The sequence below is a fragment of the Apium graveolens genome, chromosome 10 (genome assembly GCF_009905375.1).
Source record: "Apium graveolens cultivar Ventura chromosome 10, ASM990537v1, whole genome shotgun sequence".
NCBI lineage: Eukaryota > Viridiplantae > Streptophyta > Magnoliopsida > Apiales > Apiaceae > Apium > Apium graveolens.
In genome coordinates this window covers 182,334,822-182,351,633 of record NC_133656.1, presented here as the reverse complement: position 1 = coordinate 182,351,633, position 16,812 = coordinate 182,334,822, and the positions used below count along the sequence as shown (strand labels likewise).

Below are 16,812 nucleotides of genomic sequence, written 5' to 3'. Positions count from 1 at the left end.
CTGTTGTATGGCTAGGTTTGGGTACACTCTTCTCACCAGCCTTATAATTAGGGTTTCTTTGACTTTCACCTTGTCCCTCACCTTGCTTACCCTCTTTCACACTCCCCTATTTGGTTTTAGTGGATTTTGCAACTGGTTTCTTTTGAAAAAAAATCAGAGGGGGCTTTCTTAGACTTGGATTTTGAAACTTTTGGTTTAGTAGCTTGGGTAGGCATCTGTTGGGTCATTGACACAGATGTCATTGCTACATTTGAATGCAAAGAAGTGTGTGAGGTTGGAAGAGTGGAGACAGTAGAAATTACCTCACTTACCTGAGGTCCCTCCATAACTGGGAAATAGAAGAGGGGAACCTCTTTGTGGTGGTCTGCTCTATTAAGATCTGCAATTATTCTTCTTTCTTGAACCCAATAATTCAGTTTGTTGGTTGGGTTCTCAATCACAATATTCTCAATGAGATGGTTAGCAAACATCATAAAGAATCTAGCATAATAGACACTTTTACCTCTCTTATTGAGTTCTCCAAACTTAAAACCTAACTCAAACAAGACCAAGTCACTAAAATTAAAGTACTTATTAGTGACTAGCATGTTAAGCATAGAAATGTTAACAGAATCAAAATTGCTAATTTTACCAGAAAACACTTTAGTTACCACATCACACAGAAAGCTCCATTCCTTTCTAAGACCTAACCTCCTAATTTCACTTAACTTAGAAGTGGAAAGTGCATAGCCCATGAAATTTAGCATGTTAACTATGTCAGTGTCTGTGTGGAGCAGTAACAGTATTATCAGGAAATCTAAAGCATGCTTTGACAATATCACTATTAATGCAAAACTGCTTACCTTTAAGAGTGAAAGTGATGGTCTTATCAATTGAATTGTACACTGCAGTTATCCATATCTCCTCTACAACCTCACAGTAGATGGTGGGAGATTCCGGCATAGCATAGTTGAGTTTACGGCCTTTCACAAAACATCATTTTGTGGTAATCTCGAGACTGTTGAATCTCCTTGTTCACTAGAGCTGTGAAGTTGTTCTTTTCGTAGATATATCCAGTTTGAGACATGATTTTGACGACTGATGCCATTGTTAGATATTTGGAAATTTGCAGAGAAAGTATTTGCTTTTGAGGAAGAAGAAGTTAGAGTAATTGAATCTTGAGAGTGATAAAAGAGTAGAATAAAAATGAATTATGCTTTTATACTATCTCAAAAATAAACTATAAAAAATAATAAAGTAAAATAAAGTGACCAGTAATAATTGCCCAAAATAGCCGTTTAAAAATAAATAAACTGTAAAAATTCTGTCACGTATCCGTCGTGTCATGCTTACAAACTGTAAGTATACTCGATGGATAATGTTCAGAGATTTAATGGCTAGGATTGAGACAATTCGACGGATGAAGATAAATTAGTTATCCGTCGAGTTATAAAATATTCCAGAAAAATAATTGATTTTTATTAACAATTAATATTCTGACGGATGATCAAACTCGATGGATAATGATCATCCGTCGGGATGTAAATTTTGACTTAGCCAAAATTTCATCCAATACAGAAAATTCAATTAAATTTCTGGCTACATAACAACTTGCAAAATATCTGAAATGATTCAAGAATAATTAAGCATACCTAACTCACTTACCAACCTTGAAAAGGTGGATTCATCAAGTGGCTTGGTAAATATGTCTGCAAGCTGCTTTTCACTTGGAACAAAATGAAGTTCCGCAGTACCATTCATCACATGTTCCCTTATAAAGTGGTACTTGATGTCTATGTGCTTTGTTCTTGAATGCTGCACTGGATTTTCAGTGATGGAAATTGCACTTGTGTTATCACAGAAAATGGGAATTCTATCCACTTGTAGACCATAGTCCAACAATTGGTTTTTCATCCACAAAATCTGTGCACAGCAACTACCAGCAATAATATATTCAGCTTCAGCTGTAGAAGTAGAGACTGAATTTTGCTTTTTACTGAACCAGGACACAAGCTTGTTCCCTAGAAACTGACAGGTTCCTGTTGTACTTTTTATGTCTATTCTACAACCTGCATAATCTGCATCTGAATAACCATTTAGATCAAAACCAGAATCTCTAGGGTACCAAATGCCAAGTTTTGGTGTTCCCTTGAGATATCTGGAAATTCTCTTAATAGATACTATGTGAGATTCTCTGGGATCAGCCTGAAATCTGGCACAAAGACAAGTAGCAAACATTATATATGGCCTACTAGCTGTTAAGTACAGAAGTGAGCCAACCATGCCCCTATAGCTTGAAATATCCACAGACTTTTCAGTAGTGTTTAATTCAAGTTTAGTTGCAGTGGCCATGAGAGTTTTTGTAGATGTGCAATCCATTAGATCAAACTTCTTTAAAAGATCATGAATGTATTTAGTTTGACTAATGAATATTCCATCACTAACTTGCTTAACTTGAAAACCAAGAAAGTAAGTTAGTTCTCTCATCATGCTTATTTCATTCTTACTTTGCATCAATTTGGCAAACTTTTTGCAAAGTTTTTCATCTGTAGAGCCAAATATAATATCATCTAAATAAATTTGAACAAGTATGCTAGAGCCATTAACATTTCTAAAGAATAAAGTTTTATCAACAATACCTCTTGTGAAGTGATTTTCCAAAGGAAACTTTGATAAAGTGTCATACCAGGCTCTAGGTGCTTGCTTCAGTCCATAAAGTGCTTTCAAAAGATAGTAGACATGATTTGGAAAATTTGGATCTTCAAAACCAGGAGGCTAACTAACATATACTTCCTCCTCCAAATCTCCATTCAGAAAAGTACTTTTGACATCCATTTGATAGACCTTGAAATTAGCGTGAGCTGCATAGGCTAAGAAAATTCTGATTGCTTCTAGTCTTGCAACAGGAGCAAAAGTCTCATCAAAATCTATTCCTTCTTATTGAAAATAGCCCTTAGCAACGAATCTAGCTTTGTTCCTGACTACTATGCCATTTTCATCCATCTTGTTTCTAAATACCCATTTGGTATCAATTGGATTCTTTCCTTTAGGTTTGGGTACTAGCTTCCATACCATGTTCCTTTCAAATTGGTTTAGCTCCTCATGCATAGCTAAAATCCAATCAGGATCCAACAAAGCTTCTTCTACCTTCTTTGGTTCTTCCTTAGATAGGAAGCTGTTATATAGACATTCTTCTTAAGTTGCTCTCCATGTTTGAACTCTAGAAGATGCATCACCAATGATGAGCTCAAAAGGGTGATCTTTAGTCCATTTTCTTTGTTGAGGTAAATTAGCTCTAGATGAAGAGGCCTCATTATTTTCTTGATGTGTGACTGAGTTTTGATTATTAGAAACTCCCCCTGAGTTTGTGAATCTTTGATTTAAGAAAGGGGAACTTTTTGTAAGTGATATATTCTGACTTTCAGCTTCTCTTAATGACCCAGCGGATGATGCACTCTGTGTCCCGACGGATGAAGCTGATTGTCTCCTGACGGATGAAGCATTTTGCAACTCGACATATGTTGATTGTGTGCTTCAATACTTGTATATTTTTCTGTATTATCCTCTGTCATTGTTTCTTGATCACTTTCATCATCACCGTCATTACTAACCATCTCCACATTATCAAACTTGAGGCTTTCATGAGAATCTTCATCTTGCAGTCCCTCAATATTTTTATCATCAAACACAACATGTATTGATTCCATAACAATGTTGGTTCTAAGATTGTAGACTCTATATGCTTTTCCCACAACATATCCAACAAAAATTCATTCATCTGCTTTAATATCAAAATTCCCATGTTGATCAGTTTGATTTCTCAAGATAAAATATTTGCAACCAAAGACATGAAGAAAATTTAGAGTTGGTTTCTTGTTCTTGAACAATTGGTAGGGTGTCATACACTTTGCTTGATTAATCAAAGAAATATTCTGAGTATAGCAGGCAGTATTCACAGCTTCAGCCCAAAAATATGTTGGTAACTTTGATTCTTCAAGCATTGTCCTTGCAGCTTCAATAAGAGATATGTTCTTTCTTTCCACTACTCCATTTTGTTGTGGAGTTCTTGCTGCAGAAAACCCATGCATAATCCCAGCTCTTCACAAAATGATCTCATCGCAGAATTCTTAAACTCAGTTCCATTGTCACACCTGATTCTTCTTACCTTGAAATCAGGATGATTGTTGACTTGCCTTATGTGATTGATGATGATTTCACTAGCTTCATCTTTGGACTTAAGGAAATATGTCCAATAGAACTTTGAAAAATCATCTACAATAACTAGGCAATATCTTCTCCTTGATATGGACAACACATTAACTGGTCTAAACAAATCCATGTGTAGCAATTGAAAAGGTTCTTCAATTATTGAATCAAGCTTCTTTCTGAATGATGCTTTAATCTGCTTTCCTTTCTGAAAGGCATCACACAATCCATCCTTAGAAAACTCCACTTGAGGAATGCCTCTAACCAGTTCTTTCTTGACAAGCTCATTCATGGTTTTGAAGTTTAGATGGGACAGCTTCTTGTGCCATAGCCAACTTTCATCTTGACTTGCTTTACGGAGAAGACAAGTGACAGATTCCGCATTAGATGAGTTGAAGTCAGCTAGATACACATTTCCTTTTCTCACTCCACTGAGAACCACTTTGTTGCTTCTTTTGTTTGTCACGACACAGGCTTCTAAATTGAAGGTTACTGAATTGCCCTTATCACAAAACTGGCTGATACTCAACAAATTGTGCTTGAGACCATCCACTTGGGCAATCTCTTCAATGATGACATTGTCTTTTGAAATCAAGCCATATCCCACTGTATAACCCTTGATGTCATCTCCAAAAGTAATACTTGGGCCAACTCTTTCCTTGAACTCTATGAGCAGGATATAATCTCCAGTCATATGCCTTGAACAACCACTATCTAGGTACCAAAGATTCTTTCTGTGTCCCTGTACACATCAAAACCAAATCAAGTTGATTTTGGTACCCAAGTTTTCTTGGGTCCTGCCTTGTTAGCTTTCTTCTTTGGTTTCTTAGGTTTGATCTCATTTGACTTGGGAGTTTCTGATTCATCCCTAGTCATTTGAGTTGGACCTTTGAAACCAGTCATTAAAACATAATTATCATGCACATTTTGATTAACAGGAAAGGGCATGCTGTTTGCAAACATGTCATTCCCTTAAGGCATGCTAAATGGCATTTGAGGCATACTAAATGCAGCATAGTAAGGATTAGGTGCAAATGGCATATTAGAAAATTGTGCATTCATATTCTGAGTAGACATAACATTCATAGGCATGGTAGGCATGGCAGTCATGTTGGGAAAAGTGGGAGGCACAGACATAGGAGTAGGCATGGCAAGTTTGTAATTAACAGGCATGTGATTAACACTACCACACTTAACACATATTTTTCTTGGTGCATATTTATCAGGTGTATAGTTGTTATGCTTCTTAATTCCTACTTTCCCATTTTTATTATTTTTCTTTCTAGTTTCTGTTTTAACCCCAATCTTTTCTAATCTGTCATTCAATTGCTTGATGGACAGATGACCAACACTAACTTTCTTCTCCTTCTTCACTTGACTTGATTCTCCTGAAACAAAGTTTTTGGAAACTGATTCATATTTTTCATTCAACTTGGCGAGCATGGCTTTGCTCACAGGTTTGCTCACAGCCAACGGATGTGGATCTTTGTCACTCGATGGATAATCCTTTTGATTATCCGACGGATGATTCTCATCATCCGTCGAGTCCACATCTATCAACAATCCTTCAACCAGGTTGGATTCCAGTTTCTCCTTACTCTTTTTCTAGGCTGCATCATAAAAGGACTCAATACCTTGAACTTTGGTGATTTGAGCATGGACATCTCTGGATGATTTCCATGCTTTAATCACCTCTTGTTCTCGTTCAAGCTGCTTCTTTAAAATCTCTTCTTTCTTCAAGGACTCAGTTAATTCATCCTTAGCAATCTTACACTCAATTCTCAATTTTTCAAATTCAATAAAATGAGACTCTAGCACATTGTTCCTCTTACTTAAAAATAAATTGTTTTCTTTAATTTTAGCATTTTCCTTAGTGAGGGACTTAAGTGTAACACGCAAGTGATATAATTCTGTAGACATGTCATTGATTGCATCATTACACTCAGCTTTAGATAAATATGCTAGGTTAGTGGTGATTACTTGATTACTTGAAGAACTTGTTTCTGTTTCATCAGACTTGGCCATCAGGGCTAGATTAACATAGCTTACATCCTCATCTTTATCCAATCCATCAGCTGCCCAGTCATTTTCCTGTGTAATGAAAGCCCTTTCCTTTTGCTTGAGCAACTCAAAATATTTCTATTTATAATCAACAGGCTCAAACTTCTTTTTGCTGGAATATGACTTTCTACACTCACTGGCAAAATGCCCTGCCAAGCCACATTTGAAATATTTGAATTTGGATTTATCCACCATGTTTCTACTTGGCTTGACTGCTCCAAAGTTCTTCTTGAGCTTGGAAAATCATCTGAAAAGGAAAGCTAAATGCTCATCAATATCATCCATGTCATCTTGGCTCAAATGATCTTCATTTTTAGCTACTAGCCCTTTGCCCTTGTTCTCACAGACCTTTGAAGTAGACTCAACAGCTTCTACCTTCATCTCTTTCTCTTTCTCTAACTCAGCAACCAGTGCTATGGACCCTCCTTCCTTTCTTTCTCCATCCTCTAATCTTGCTCTATTTCAAGCTCATAAGTTTTCAGCATGCCATACAGTCTCTCCAAGGTAAACTCCTTGTAATCCTGAGAATTTCTCAATGAGACTGTCATTGGTTTCCCCTCCTTTGGAAGAGATCTAAGGAATTTGAGATTAGAGTCTTTTGTTTGATAGACTCTTCCATGCAACTTCAGAGTATTTAGTAGTTTTTAAAATCTACTAAAAATATCAGTGAGAGACTCACTATCTTCACAATGGAAGTTCTCATATTGCTGAATTAGCAGTTGCATCTTATTCTCCCTTACTTGCTCAGTACCATCACAAATAATCTGGATAGTGTCCCAAACCTCCTTGGCTATTTTACAGTTAATGATGTTATTAAACATATCACCATCAACTCTATTGAATAATATATTCATGGCCTTCTTGTCTTTCCTGACTTGCTCAATATCAAGATCTGACCATTCATGCCTAGGCTTAGGAACATATGGTTCATTGCCTGTTGCAGCTCTCATTGGTACATGAGGACCTCTCTCTATGCAATCCACATAGGCCTCATCTTGAAAAAGAAGATGTGGATGCATTTTCACCTTCCAGTGGTGATAATTGTCTTTGTCCAGAAAAAGAATTTTAACTCCAACATCCTTCTTGTTCATCTTGCTGTTTGTTGTGATCTTTACACTATTTATACTTCAAGAGCTTGCTCTGATACCAATTGTTATTCCCTAACAATACAACAAAAATTACAGAAGGGGGGTAGAATGTAATTCTGGCTTCTTTTTGAGATTTATAAAAATGTTCTAACTCAATATATATATAAGTATTTTGATTTGCAAAGTGCGGAATGAAAAAATTAAGTAAATCAAACACAAAGTAATAAAAACACAAGTCTTTAAAACTTTCTGGTGGATTTGAATGTATCCACCATATATATATATATATATATATATATATATATATATATATATATATCGATTTGAGAACTCTGTGAAGCTCAAATTGATTCACATCTGCTTTACAAGTTGAACAAACAAACTAAAGAGAAATTCTTGACAAGTACAACTTTTTTATTTCTCTTCTAAATGTGTTTGCTTAGTTGTTTGTTCTACTAGCTACACTTGGTTTATATATCACCAAGTTTACATGGTAATAAGACAGGATAATAAAACAAAAACTATCAAGTCTAACTCCATACTGTTTTATTACTCTATTCCAGCATCTTTGAAAATCTTCATAACTTGCATAGAAATGGTAATGCTTCTTTGTTCTCAATTTCTTGTTAAACAGGTTGTCACATTCCTTTTGCAAACACTCAACGCATGTGACTGTGTTGTCACTGTCAACAGATATTTGAATTGATCATCCGTCGGGTACATGCTTGTTATCCATCAGGTAGCTTGTTGATCATCCATCAGGTAGCTTCGTTGATCATCCGTCGGGTAGCTATTTGACACTTGACTCCATTTCACTTATGCAGAATTACAAGACATCTTATATTTACAATCAATCAACCTATTCTTCATATCTTTTAGTAGTCAACATGACTCATATGCTAGTACAGAATCTACACAAAGTTGTTTGCAGAAATGTGCTACAATACTTATTATTACATAAGCTACTCACTCGATGGATGTCAAATCATCATCCGTCGGGACTATATTGAATCATTCGTCGGGACTATATTTGATCATCCATCGAGTGCTACAATATTCACTAAGTTATATCTACTAAGGTGTTTTGTACAATTTATCATCAAGTTCATAACATATTCCTAACAAGAGTGTTTTATAAGAAGCCCGGTTTTGATATTTATCCAAAACTGGTACCAAATTGGATCGTTTTTATAATTACTAAGCGGCTAAGTAATCTATTTTTGGATACAATACGATCCAACGGGTATTAATATTCCATAATTATAAATAGTTGAATTTCTATTTTATTTGTCATAATTATCTAAAAATCAGATTTTTTTTTTAATTTTTCAAAAAATAGAAAAAATAAATAAATTATTCTTGGAGGTTTCAATCCAATCTTGATCTTAATCTTGCGATATTTGGAGATCCGTTGCTCCGTTTTTGACGATCTTGTAGTTGAATCGAAGCTCTCTTTGATCCCGTTATTTTGATACCAGAATCATCAACTAAGGTTGAGTAATTCTAAAAAAAATGTATTTCATCATTTTAGTACGAATTGGGTTCCTGATTTTCAGGAGCTTTTATTTATTTTTGATGTTAGGATTAGCTTTAACATGTTATTTAGAGTCGATTCATACCATTTTTGTGTTCGTTCTATTACCGGAGGGCTATAATCGAGTTTTTGGTTTTGTTAGTTTTTATTTTTCGATTTTCTGGTTTTTATGATAATTGTTGGATGATTATGATGATAGGAATAGAATATACATGATTTTAGCTTCGTTTTGATATATAAATTGCAAGATTTGGTGGAGTTTTGACTTGTTTCGTGATTTCGCCGGAGTTCTTGAGCTCCATGTCGGTTTTAATGGTGATGGTGGCCTGACTCGGAGCTACAGGAATGATATGAAATGATTTTTTTGTTATTGTTGTTCCTGGTTGAATTGTAGATCGTAAACGATTAAAAACCGTGGTGTAAGCACTCGTTTTTGACCAAAATAGGGCTCGCCGAATTTGGTTGAAGGTTGCCGGAGTCCGGCGAGTTCTTCAAAGTTTTCCGGTCATCATCTTCCTTCAATCTCCTGTTTGATCCATCAAAGAAGATGACCCCTTGCCAAAACATGTTTTTGGGAATTATTTTAAGAAAATAATTCAAAATTCATTTGAAATTCTAAAAATTGGTTTTAAATTCAAAAATTAATTTAGTTAATTATTTTAAATAGTTAACTGAATTATTTTAATTCCAAAAATCAATTTATTTTATTATTTTCAAAAATTCAAATTTGATTTAATTATTTATAATTTATTTTACTTAATTATTTATGGATTTAATTGATTGATTAATTCATTTAATCAATTAATTTTATTTATAAATAGTTAAATAAAAAATATTTATTTATAATTAAGCCAAATAATTCTTAAAAATTATTTCGAGCTTTTAAAAATATTTATAGAGTATTGAATATTCAATTAATACTATTATTAATTGAATTATTCGTATTTTATTCGTATAAAATAGACCGTTCTTCCGTTTAATACGAAACGAACGCGTCTAGACTCGGAAAAATATTTCGCTTTCATTAAAAATACTTTCGAGACTCAAATTATTTTATTTCGAAAGGTCGCTTGTTTTACGAGTCATTCTGAGTCAATTATTGATCGATAAATCATATTTTGACCCGATTTCAGTTTTAAACGTACCAAGTCGAATGTGTTGACGAAACAAGCCCTGTGTTATATGAATTATGTGACACGTGGATTATGTGCTTACGTGCTATGTGAATTACGTGCGTACGTGGGTCAATGGTCTTGTATTTGACAATTATCTTTATGTGTAGGCTATTGTATGGGTAGACGATAGGATTTTGACGCGCAGTTCTTCGAGTAATTATCATTTAGGCGATTAAAGTTATATCTTTTAATTATAGATATGGATCGCTCAAGACGATCAACACTGGATGTTGGATAAAGAGTAAAACGGGATAGTGTTGGATATCAAGCTTCTAGCAATCGCAGGAGCAGCATATCAGTGAATTGTTGAAATAAAAGATGGTGATGCCATAAGATGTCAGAATGAGAGATTGTGTTATTGCGAGTGTGACTAACTGCTAAAAATCAAAGGCAAGTATCCCTATCATCACTTATTGTTCAAGTGATATTTATTTCGAATCCTATTATGCAAGTTTTCTACGCTATTCTAATTCCAGAATAGTTCAATGTTTTTCATATCCAACTGCTTATGATTATGCAAGTATTGCTTTACCTATTCTCAGTTCAGAATAGATAAATATTTTACATATCGCTGAATTAAATGCTTATTATGCAAGTACTCTTCTGCTATTCTATGTTCAGAATAGTTAAGTGATTTTACTTATCAAATTAATGGATTTATAAATGTTTTGGATTTTGAGAAATATGATTTGGTTGCGGGTATTCCTGCCCAAGTGAATGGGGGAGTAAAAAAAAAATTATAAGGGTATCGATTATAATGACCCATTTTTAATAAAAGGTTTTAAGATTGGATGGTTTACGATTGCGTAAGAGGCCGAGGCGGCGGTCCAGCGGAGAGCCATGTATTATACAAAATATAATACCTCGCTAGGCCAATATGTGGCTTGAGTGCCTCGTTTGTTTAGTTGGATATGCTTCGGCATACCGGTATTGCTCCGCGGCTGATCACCGGCAGCAACACACCGTCGTTCGACGATTCCAATATAAATTATTATATCATTTTTTATAATCATATAATAAATGATTTATCAAGTATTTTGGTTTCGGATAAAAGATGAAATGCAGTTTTGATTCAGTTTCTCGTTGATGTGGATATTTAGGTTATTGTTAAATATCAAATGGGGTATTAGTATAGATGATTGATGTTGACTTCGGTATGAGATGTTGTGAGCATCAAAGTTCGTATTGATACATAATTTGATATGACAACAAAATGAGTATTAATATCAAGAGTTCGGTTTTGAATAAATTTTATGATTCAGTCCATAATCATTGTTTCATGTTATTGTTGTTTACGATATTTCCGTAAGCACTGTTTTACGAGTTTTATTCTCGTCAAGATTCAAAGTAATTCTGAAGCATTTCACTCAAAAATATCAAAAGGATTTTTAATACATTTAAGGAACCAATTCTGGAATTCCTAACTAAATTTTTTTTATTCAACAATGATGATTTTAAATGTTTTGCTCTAGTGCAGATGTCGGTTTTTATATCAAACGACCATATATACGCTATAATGAACTTGCTGAGCATATTTTTCGCTCATACTTGCCTGATTTTGTACTTATTTTATTACTATGGTGCTGTAATATTGAAGTCAGAAATCCACTAAAAAATTGGCCTGGTCCGTCACTGAAGACCAGTATGGTATGTAGTATGATAAGCAAGTGAAGGGATTTAATGATAATAATCAAGGGAATGAGGTATACGAAGATAAGCAAGTAGCAGAGGTATATGAGCACAAAAAAGTCTAATCATCATATATGGTTATCAAAAAGAATTAATACACTTGCCCATAATTCTTAAGTGTTTAACATGTTTATTTTCGTAGGAGATGATTCAGAATAGTAGGCAAATCCTCGTTGGCCTTCGGCTTTATACAAAGACACATAAACGGAAGCGCTCAGAAGATGAATCAGAAGGAACACTAGAATTCAGGAGTCCGGCTTGCATTATTTTATGTTTTTTATTCTTTGTTTCATATAATTGTTAGGGATATGACTAATGACATTGATATATCAACGTGCAGGCACGATGAAATAAGCTTAGATGTTTGACATTCGACATGTGATCTGTTATATTTCAAGCTATACGCTTAACACAAAGGAAATCCCATTTGGAAGTGAACAAAATGTAAAGGTATGTCGTGATCAATGGAACACTTTATATTTCGAAGATGTCTTTTAGTGACGTAATTATGAAACCATGGTGTTGAATTGAGGACATTGTGTCAACATAGTGAATGATGCAAATCTAATTGGCAAGTGAGAGTCATTTCTGTGAAAGGCGGGAGTAATTTGTTTTCTATGTTTGATAGAAAAATGCGGGAGATTGTTTTTATTACCTAAGAAATGGAATAAATTTCTAGGCTAGAAATTATCCCCTGATTTGCAACTTTTATTTTATGATTTTCGTTCTTTCTTCACGCACTTCCTTTCCAGTCTTTTTTTTAAGTTTCTTAGATATCACGATAATTGGCATAAAGGAGAAGCCAGAGCTGTACTTACTAACTAAAAAAACATTAATACATCTTCACTGCATATTCCACCAGTTTGGAACACCCTTTCAGCTATTATCTGTAGTGCGTCACAGATGATGATAATAGATAATTAAACCAGTATCCATGTCCAGAGATGCTAGCTACTTAAGCATGCCCAACATCATTTATTTAACCAGATTAACTAATCATGACAGAAGGTTTTAATGATCATAGATGTAGGTCATGACAGGAAACTTATAATTAATTACATGCCGCATTTGTTGTGTGTGTATTATACACCGTGAGTTCTGATACCTTACTTAGAAGTGCATTGTCAACTGGCTCCGCGGTAAAGGCATAATACTTCTTGTTTAGTTTTTAGTTGAGTTCTATTTTGGTAAATTAAGTGTCCGAGATGTGATAGTTAGTCAATTGAAGTGTCTGATAGGGTGAGAGTGTATATATATCAATTGAGTTACTGCAAGGGGAAGACGATAATTCTTAAATGATTTACTCACTTTCTTCATCTGTCAACCTCTTTCTCTATCTACTCCACCTGTTTTACCTCCTCTCCATCCCCCAAATTTCTTCCTGTTTTTTTTGATATGTATCTCAATTTCATAGATTTTCCATGATTAATGATGGAAGATGTGTTCAATGAACTTTTAAGCCAAAGACGAACTACCTAGTCTCAACTTTGGATTGGCTGTAGCAGTTCGTTGCTCAGAAATAGCTAAAAAAAGTATCGTATTTGACAGTTTGGACACTTGACTAGGATCTAGAATTCGAGAAAATGATCAGATTATTTTGTTTTGAAAATAAATGGCCTTATATAGTGGAGCTGCATAAGCTTTACCAAAATACCCTGAATCTACGCATGAGCATAGTGCGTATCCGTTTCAGATTCTCGTGGCAATGATGCAGTAGTTGGGTGGTAGGAGAGGAGAGGCTGTGGGTGAGTGAAATTGGCGGGGTGGTGTGCGAGTGTAATTTCTTGAATCTTTACAATGTGAAACAGAAAATTGTAGTCTGATTTTTATGTATGTTTTAATATCTATATTACTGTAGAGAGTGTTTAAAGTGCTGAAACTTTGGGAAGTGCTGGAAAAGGAATGCGTATGCGCACTATTCCCATGTTTATCTCTTTTATGTGCCGATAGTGCCGATGCACGACGATCATCCACAACCCAGCTTATTCTGACGCCTATACAATTTTTTAATGCGTACTAGCATATTGAGGCCTAATTTCTGGAAACTGGTATTTCAGTCTTTTGATATTAAAAAAAAAAGTTATTAAGGCCATCAGCGCCAGAACTCCAGATTTGATATAATCAAAGTTAAGTTATTGCATTGGGGATTTGCTCTCATTGTTATGTTACAGCTTAAACTAATCTACACAGTCAGTCCATAAGAAAGGTATATAGCTAATGCTGTCGTGCACATGATATTGTTGGTCCATAGAATGTTCAGTGTATATTTTTAACCTGTTCTATCAGGTTAAGCTGGGATATAGCTCGTGGATTGTATGAAGGTATCGTAGTGTAGTTTACTGGAAAATGTTAAAATTATTGTTATATTATTTCTTAATAGAATGAAAAATGCGATACTCTTGACTCTAAATTGGATCTTTAGTGCTCCTGCAGGAGCTTCACTTGAGGAGGGTGAGAGTGTAAAAAAGGGAACTGAACTGATAAAATCATATTCAGATAAACATATTGATCTTTTGAGGCCAACAGGTCGCTACTATTCAATGTTTAAAGGTACTTGCTTTTTATTTTTGTTCTGTAAATATTGTTGGGCTTTTGCTGAGCAGGCTTGCCCCTCCCACAAACGATGTGGGACAACTCCTAACAAATATGGCATAAGTAGTTCAACTCAAATTGTTTTGCATGTCTAACTGAACCTTTTTTATGTACAGCTGAGATTTATGTTATGTAAATTTAAAAGTATAATCCACCAAAATGTGGCCATCAACGATGTACGCATTGTTTTTTGTACGTTGCACTATTGTATCTTTTGTTTTAGCTTCCGAACTCTTTTATTGCGGGAGCAGTTTGAATGATGATTCCCAACCTTTTATTGCTCAGGACTAAAATTTGTACATGTAATGGTTTCCATGTAATTTACACTTTCGTTGCTTCCCTCGTATACTGCTTCAGTTGTTGGACGAAGTTGTGTTATGATTTGGTAGATCTTTCTCAATATGGAAACCCAATTTTAAGCTGACCTTTTACAATTTTTTGTCACAATGATGATATACCACTGTCATGTTCTGAAATTCATAAAGCGTTCTTGTAAAGAAATTGCTATAAACACTCTATTTTTTGCACCCTTGATTATGCTGAGGATATACAATGATGACATGAATTTATTGAGTATATGTACTGATGGCATGAATCTGTTATGTGCTAGTGTTCTGATGCACATCGAGTTTTTATGAATATGTATGTAGGTCTAGTCTTCTAGTATAACTTTTATTATGTTTTGTGTGTCATTTCAAAAGCATCACTCAGTGCGTTAGCAATTGGTGGTGACAGGACAATCAGTACATAATGTAGACCGCGATAAGGGGAGGTATACACTTGTAAAGTATGCAGATGAAAATCAACGTCTCTATGACAAACCACTTCCTTGCCTTGGCTGTGGAATTGGATGGTTTTCGTGAGTATTTTTCAGTCCATGTTACCATATATTCTAAACCAGGTCATGTTAATATCATACATGTTTATTATTTTTCAGTTTTCTCTTGGGGTTTGCATTCCCATTGATGTGGTATTATCATTATGCCACAATTTTGTATTTTGGTTACTACCATAGAGATCCTAGAGAACGGGCTGGTCTTGCTGCTTCTACAATTGATGTAAGCAGCACAGTAGTATTTGCTCTCATCTCTCAGTATCTCACCATAAAGTTCTCAGGTTGTGTTTTATCAATATATATCGGCTGGTTTGCAGGCAATGGCATGTACAGTTGCGCTGTTCATAGTATTGGTGGTAATTGTGCTGTTTTAGCATCAGTTATGAAAGTTTACAAGGACTCTTTTGTACACAGCTCATGTGTTCTCCCTTCATACAAGCCCCAAATTTAATTTAGTCAGTAACAATAATGTTCCCACAAATTTATCATTTTACTCCTAAAGTGTTGAACTTGAGCTCATAAGTGTAACAGAAATAAGCAGGGTTGTGTTCTGATTTTCTGATTATAAATGAACAAGCTATCCCATATAAATTATAACTGGCATTTCAGTCACTATTGAATTTGTTACAAGAGCTGTACTGATGCAAGTACGTATATTGATGCAATTGTTAAAACTTAAAACCCCCAATCTCCAACTTTATTTGTTCATACGTAAATTAATTTTAGTTACAGTGTGAGCTTATTTGAAAAAATGATTACCTTATCAAGTAATTATAAAATACTAGGTAATAAACCAAACACGGTCTGAGTTAATTTATTTAAATAATTTTTAAAAATCATAATAGTATGGGTGCTATGTCAAAAATTTTAAGTTTTACTTAAAAAACCCAACCTAAACTTTCCAGCAGTGATAAGGATTTTATAAGATACACACTAAACACAAAAGCGGGTACTACATCACATCACGACGATGTATATTTTATATATATCTAGGCATAAACACGTCGAACATGCATCTTTTTATAATTTTACGCATGTTGAACATTTGTATTTAGCAAACTCAAAACTTTAATTGCAGTGATCACGCATAAGAAACATGTGTATAGTTTAAATAAAATATTAGTACACATAAGTTGGTCGGTATTTTAACCACCATTCCACGCCAATATGTATTTTCGGGCATTCAGTTTTAAAAGTGGGGTATTCCGTGCATTTTCTTATTATACATCACCATTATTTGTTAGGTATGAAATGCAACACAAAGGTGGGGGATAAATGTGTTTTCTTGAATTTTAGTTGACTTGTGAAAGTGTTTGGCTATTTAGAATAAGAAAAATGTATGAAATTGTAGAGATAAAGTACTAATGAAAAATGTTGCCCAGTAAAGTAATTGTTTAAGGGGGGTTGAATACAATTATTAAACAAATCGATGTTTATGAAAGTAAAGTAAGAACAGATGAATCAAATAACAATTTATATTGATCTTTGATAAACTGTCACAAAACTCTCTTAAGAACAATATTCTTAAGAGCTGCTAGGTTACACGAATACTCGAGTTGTGCTCTATCACCTTTTATTGTGATAACCTATTCTGTGTTTATATACTACACATCTACAAATCAGTCCTCTATCAATTACAAGATATGTTACAAT

At 34.4% G+C, this 16,812-nt stretch overlaps 1 protein-coding gene across 10 annotated transcripts; it reads left to right on the top strand.

Annotated features, from left to right (window-relative positions):
• Positions 1-11,603: 11,603 nt before the first annotated feature.
• LOC141689208 (uncharacterized) lies at positions 11,604-15,755 on the top strand. Of its 10 annotated transcripts, none has more exons than XM_074493422.1 (5): positions 11,604-11,983; positions 12,073-12,182; positions 14,166-14,282; positions 15,060-15,183; positions 15,262-15,755. In XM_074493422.1, the coding sequence occupies exons 3-5, from the start codon at positions 14,273-14,275 to the stop codon at positions 15,608-15,610; spliced, it is 483 nt and encodes a 160-aa protein (XP_074349523.1). In that variant the 5' UTR covers positions 11,604-11,983; positions 12,073-12,182; positions 14,166-14,272; the 3' UTR covers positions 15,611-15,755. The 10 variants fall into 10 exon arrangements, with proteins under 10 accessions (XP_074349523.1, XP_074349522.1, XP_074349516.1 ...); XM_074493421.1 differs by having other exon boundaries at positions 14,155-14,282; XM_074493415.1 differs by having other exon boundaries at positions 14,019-14,282.
• The last annotated feature ends 1,057 nt before the right edge of the window (positions 15,756-16,812 follow it).

Bases quoted from the DNA above. Each gene is read 5' to 3' on its own strand.
- LOC141689208 (XM_074493415.1), top strand. From the start codon at position 14,114: ATGAAAAATGCGATACTCTTGACTCTAAATTGGATCTTTAGTGCTCCT. The intron at 14,283-15,059 runs GTACTTGCTTTT...TGGTGGTGACAG, and splicing joins CTACTATTCAATGTTTAAAG to GACAATCAGTACATAATGTA. The intron at 15,184-15,261 runs GTGAGTATTTTT...ATTATTTTTCAG, and splicing joins TGTGGAATTGGATGGTTTTC to TTTTCTCTTGGGGTTTGCAT.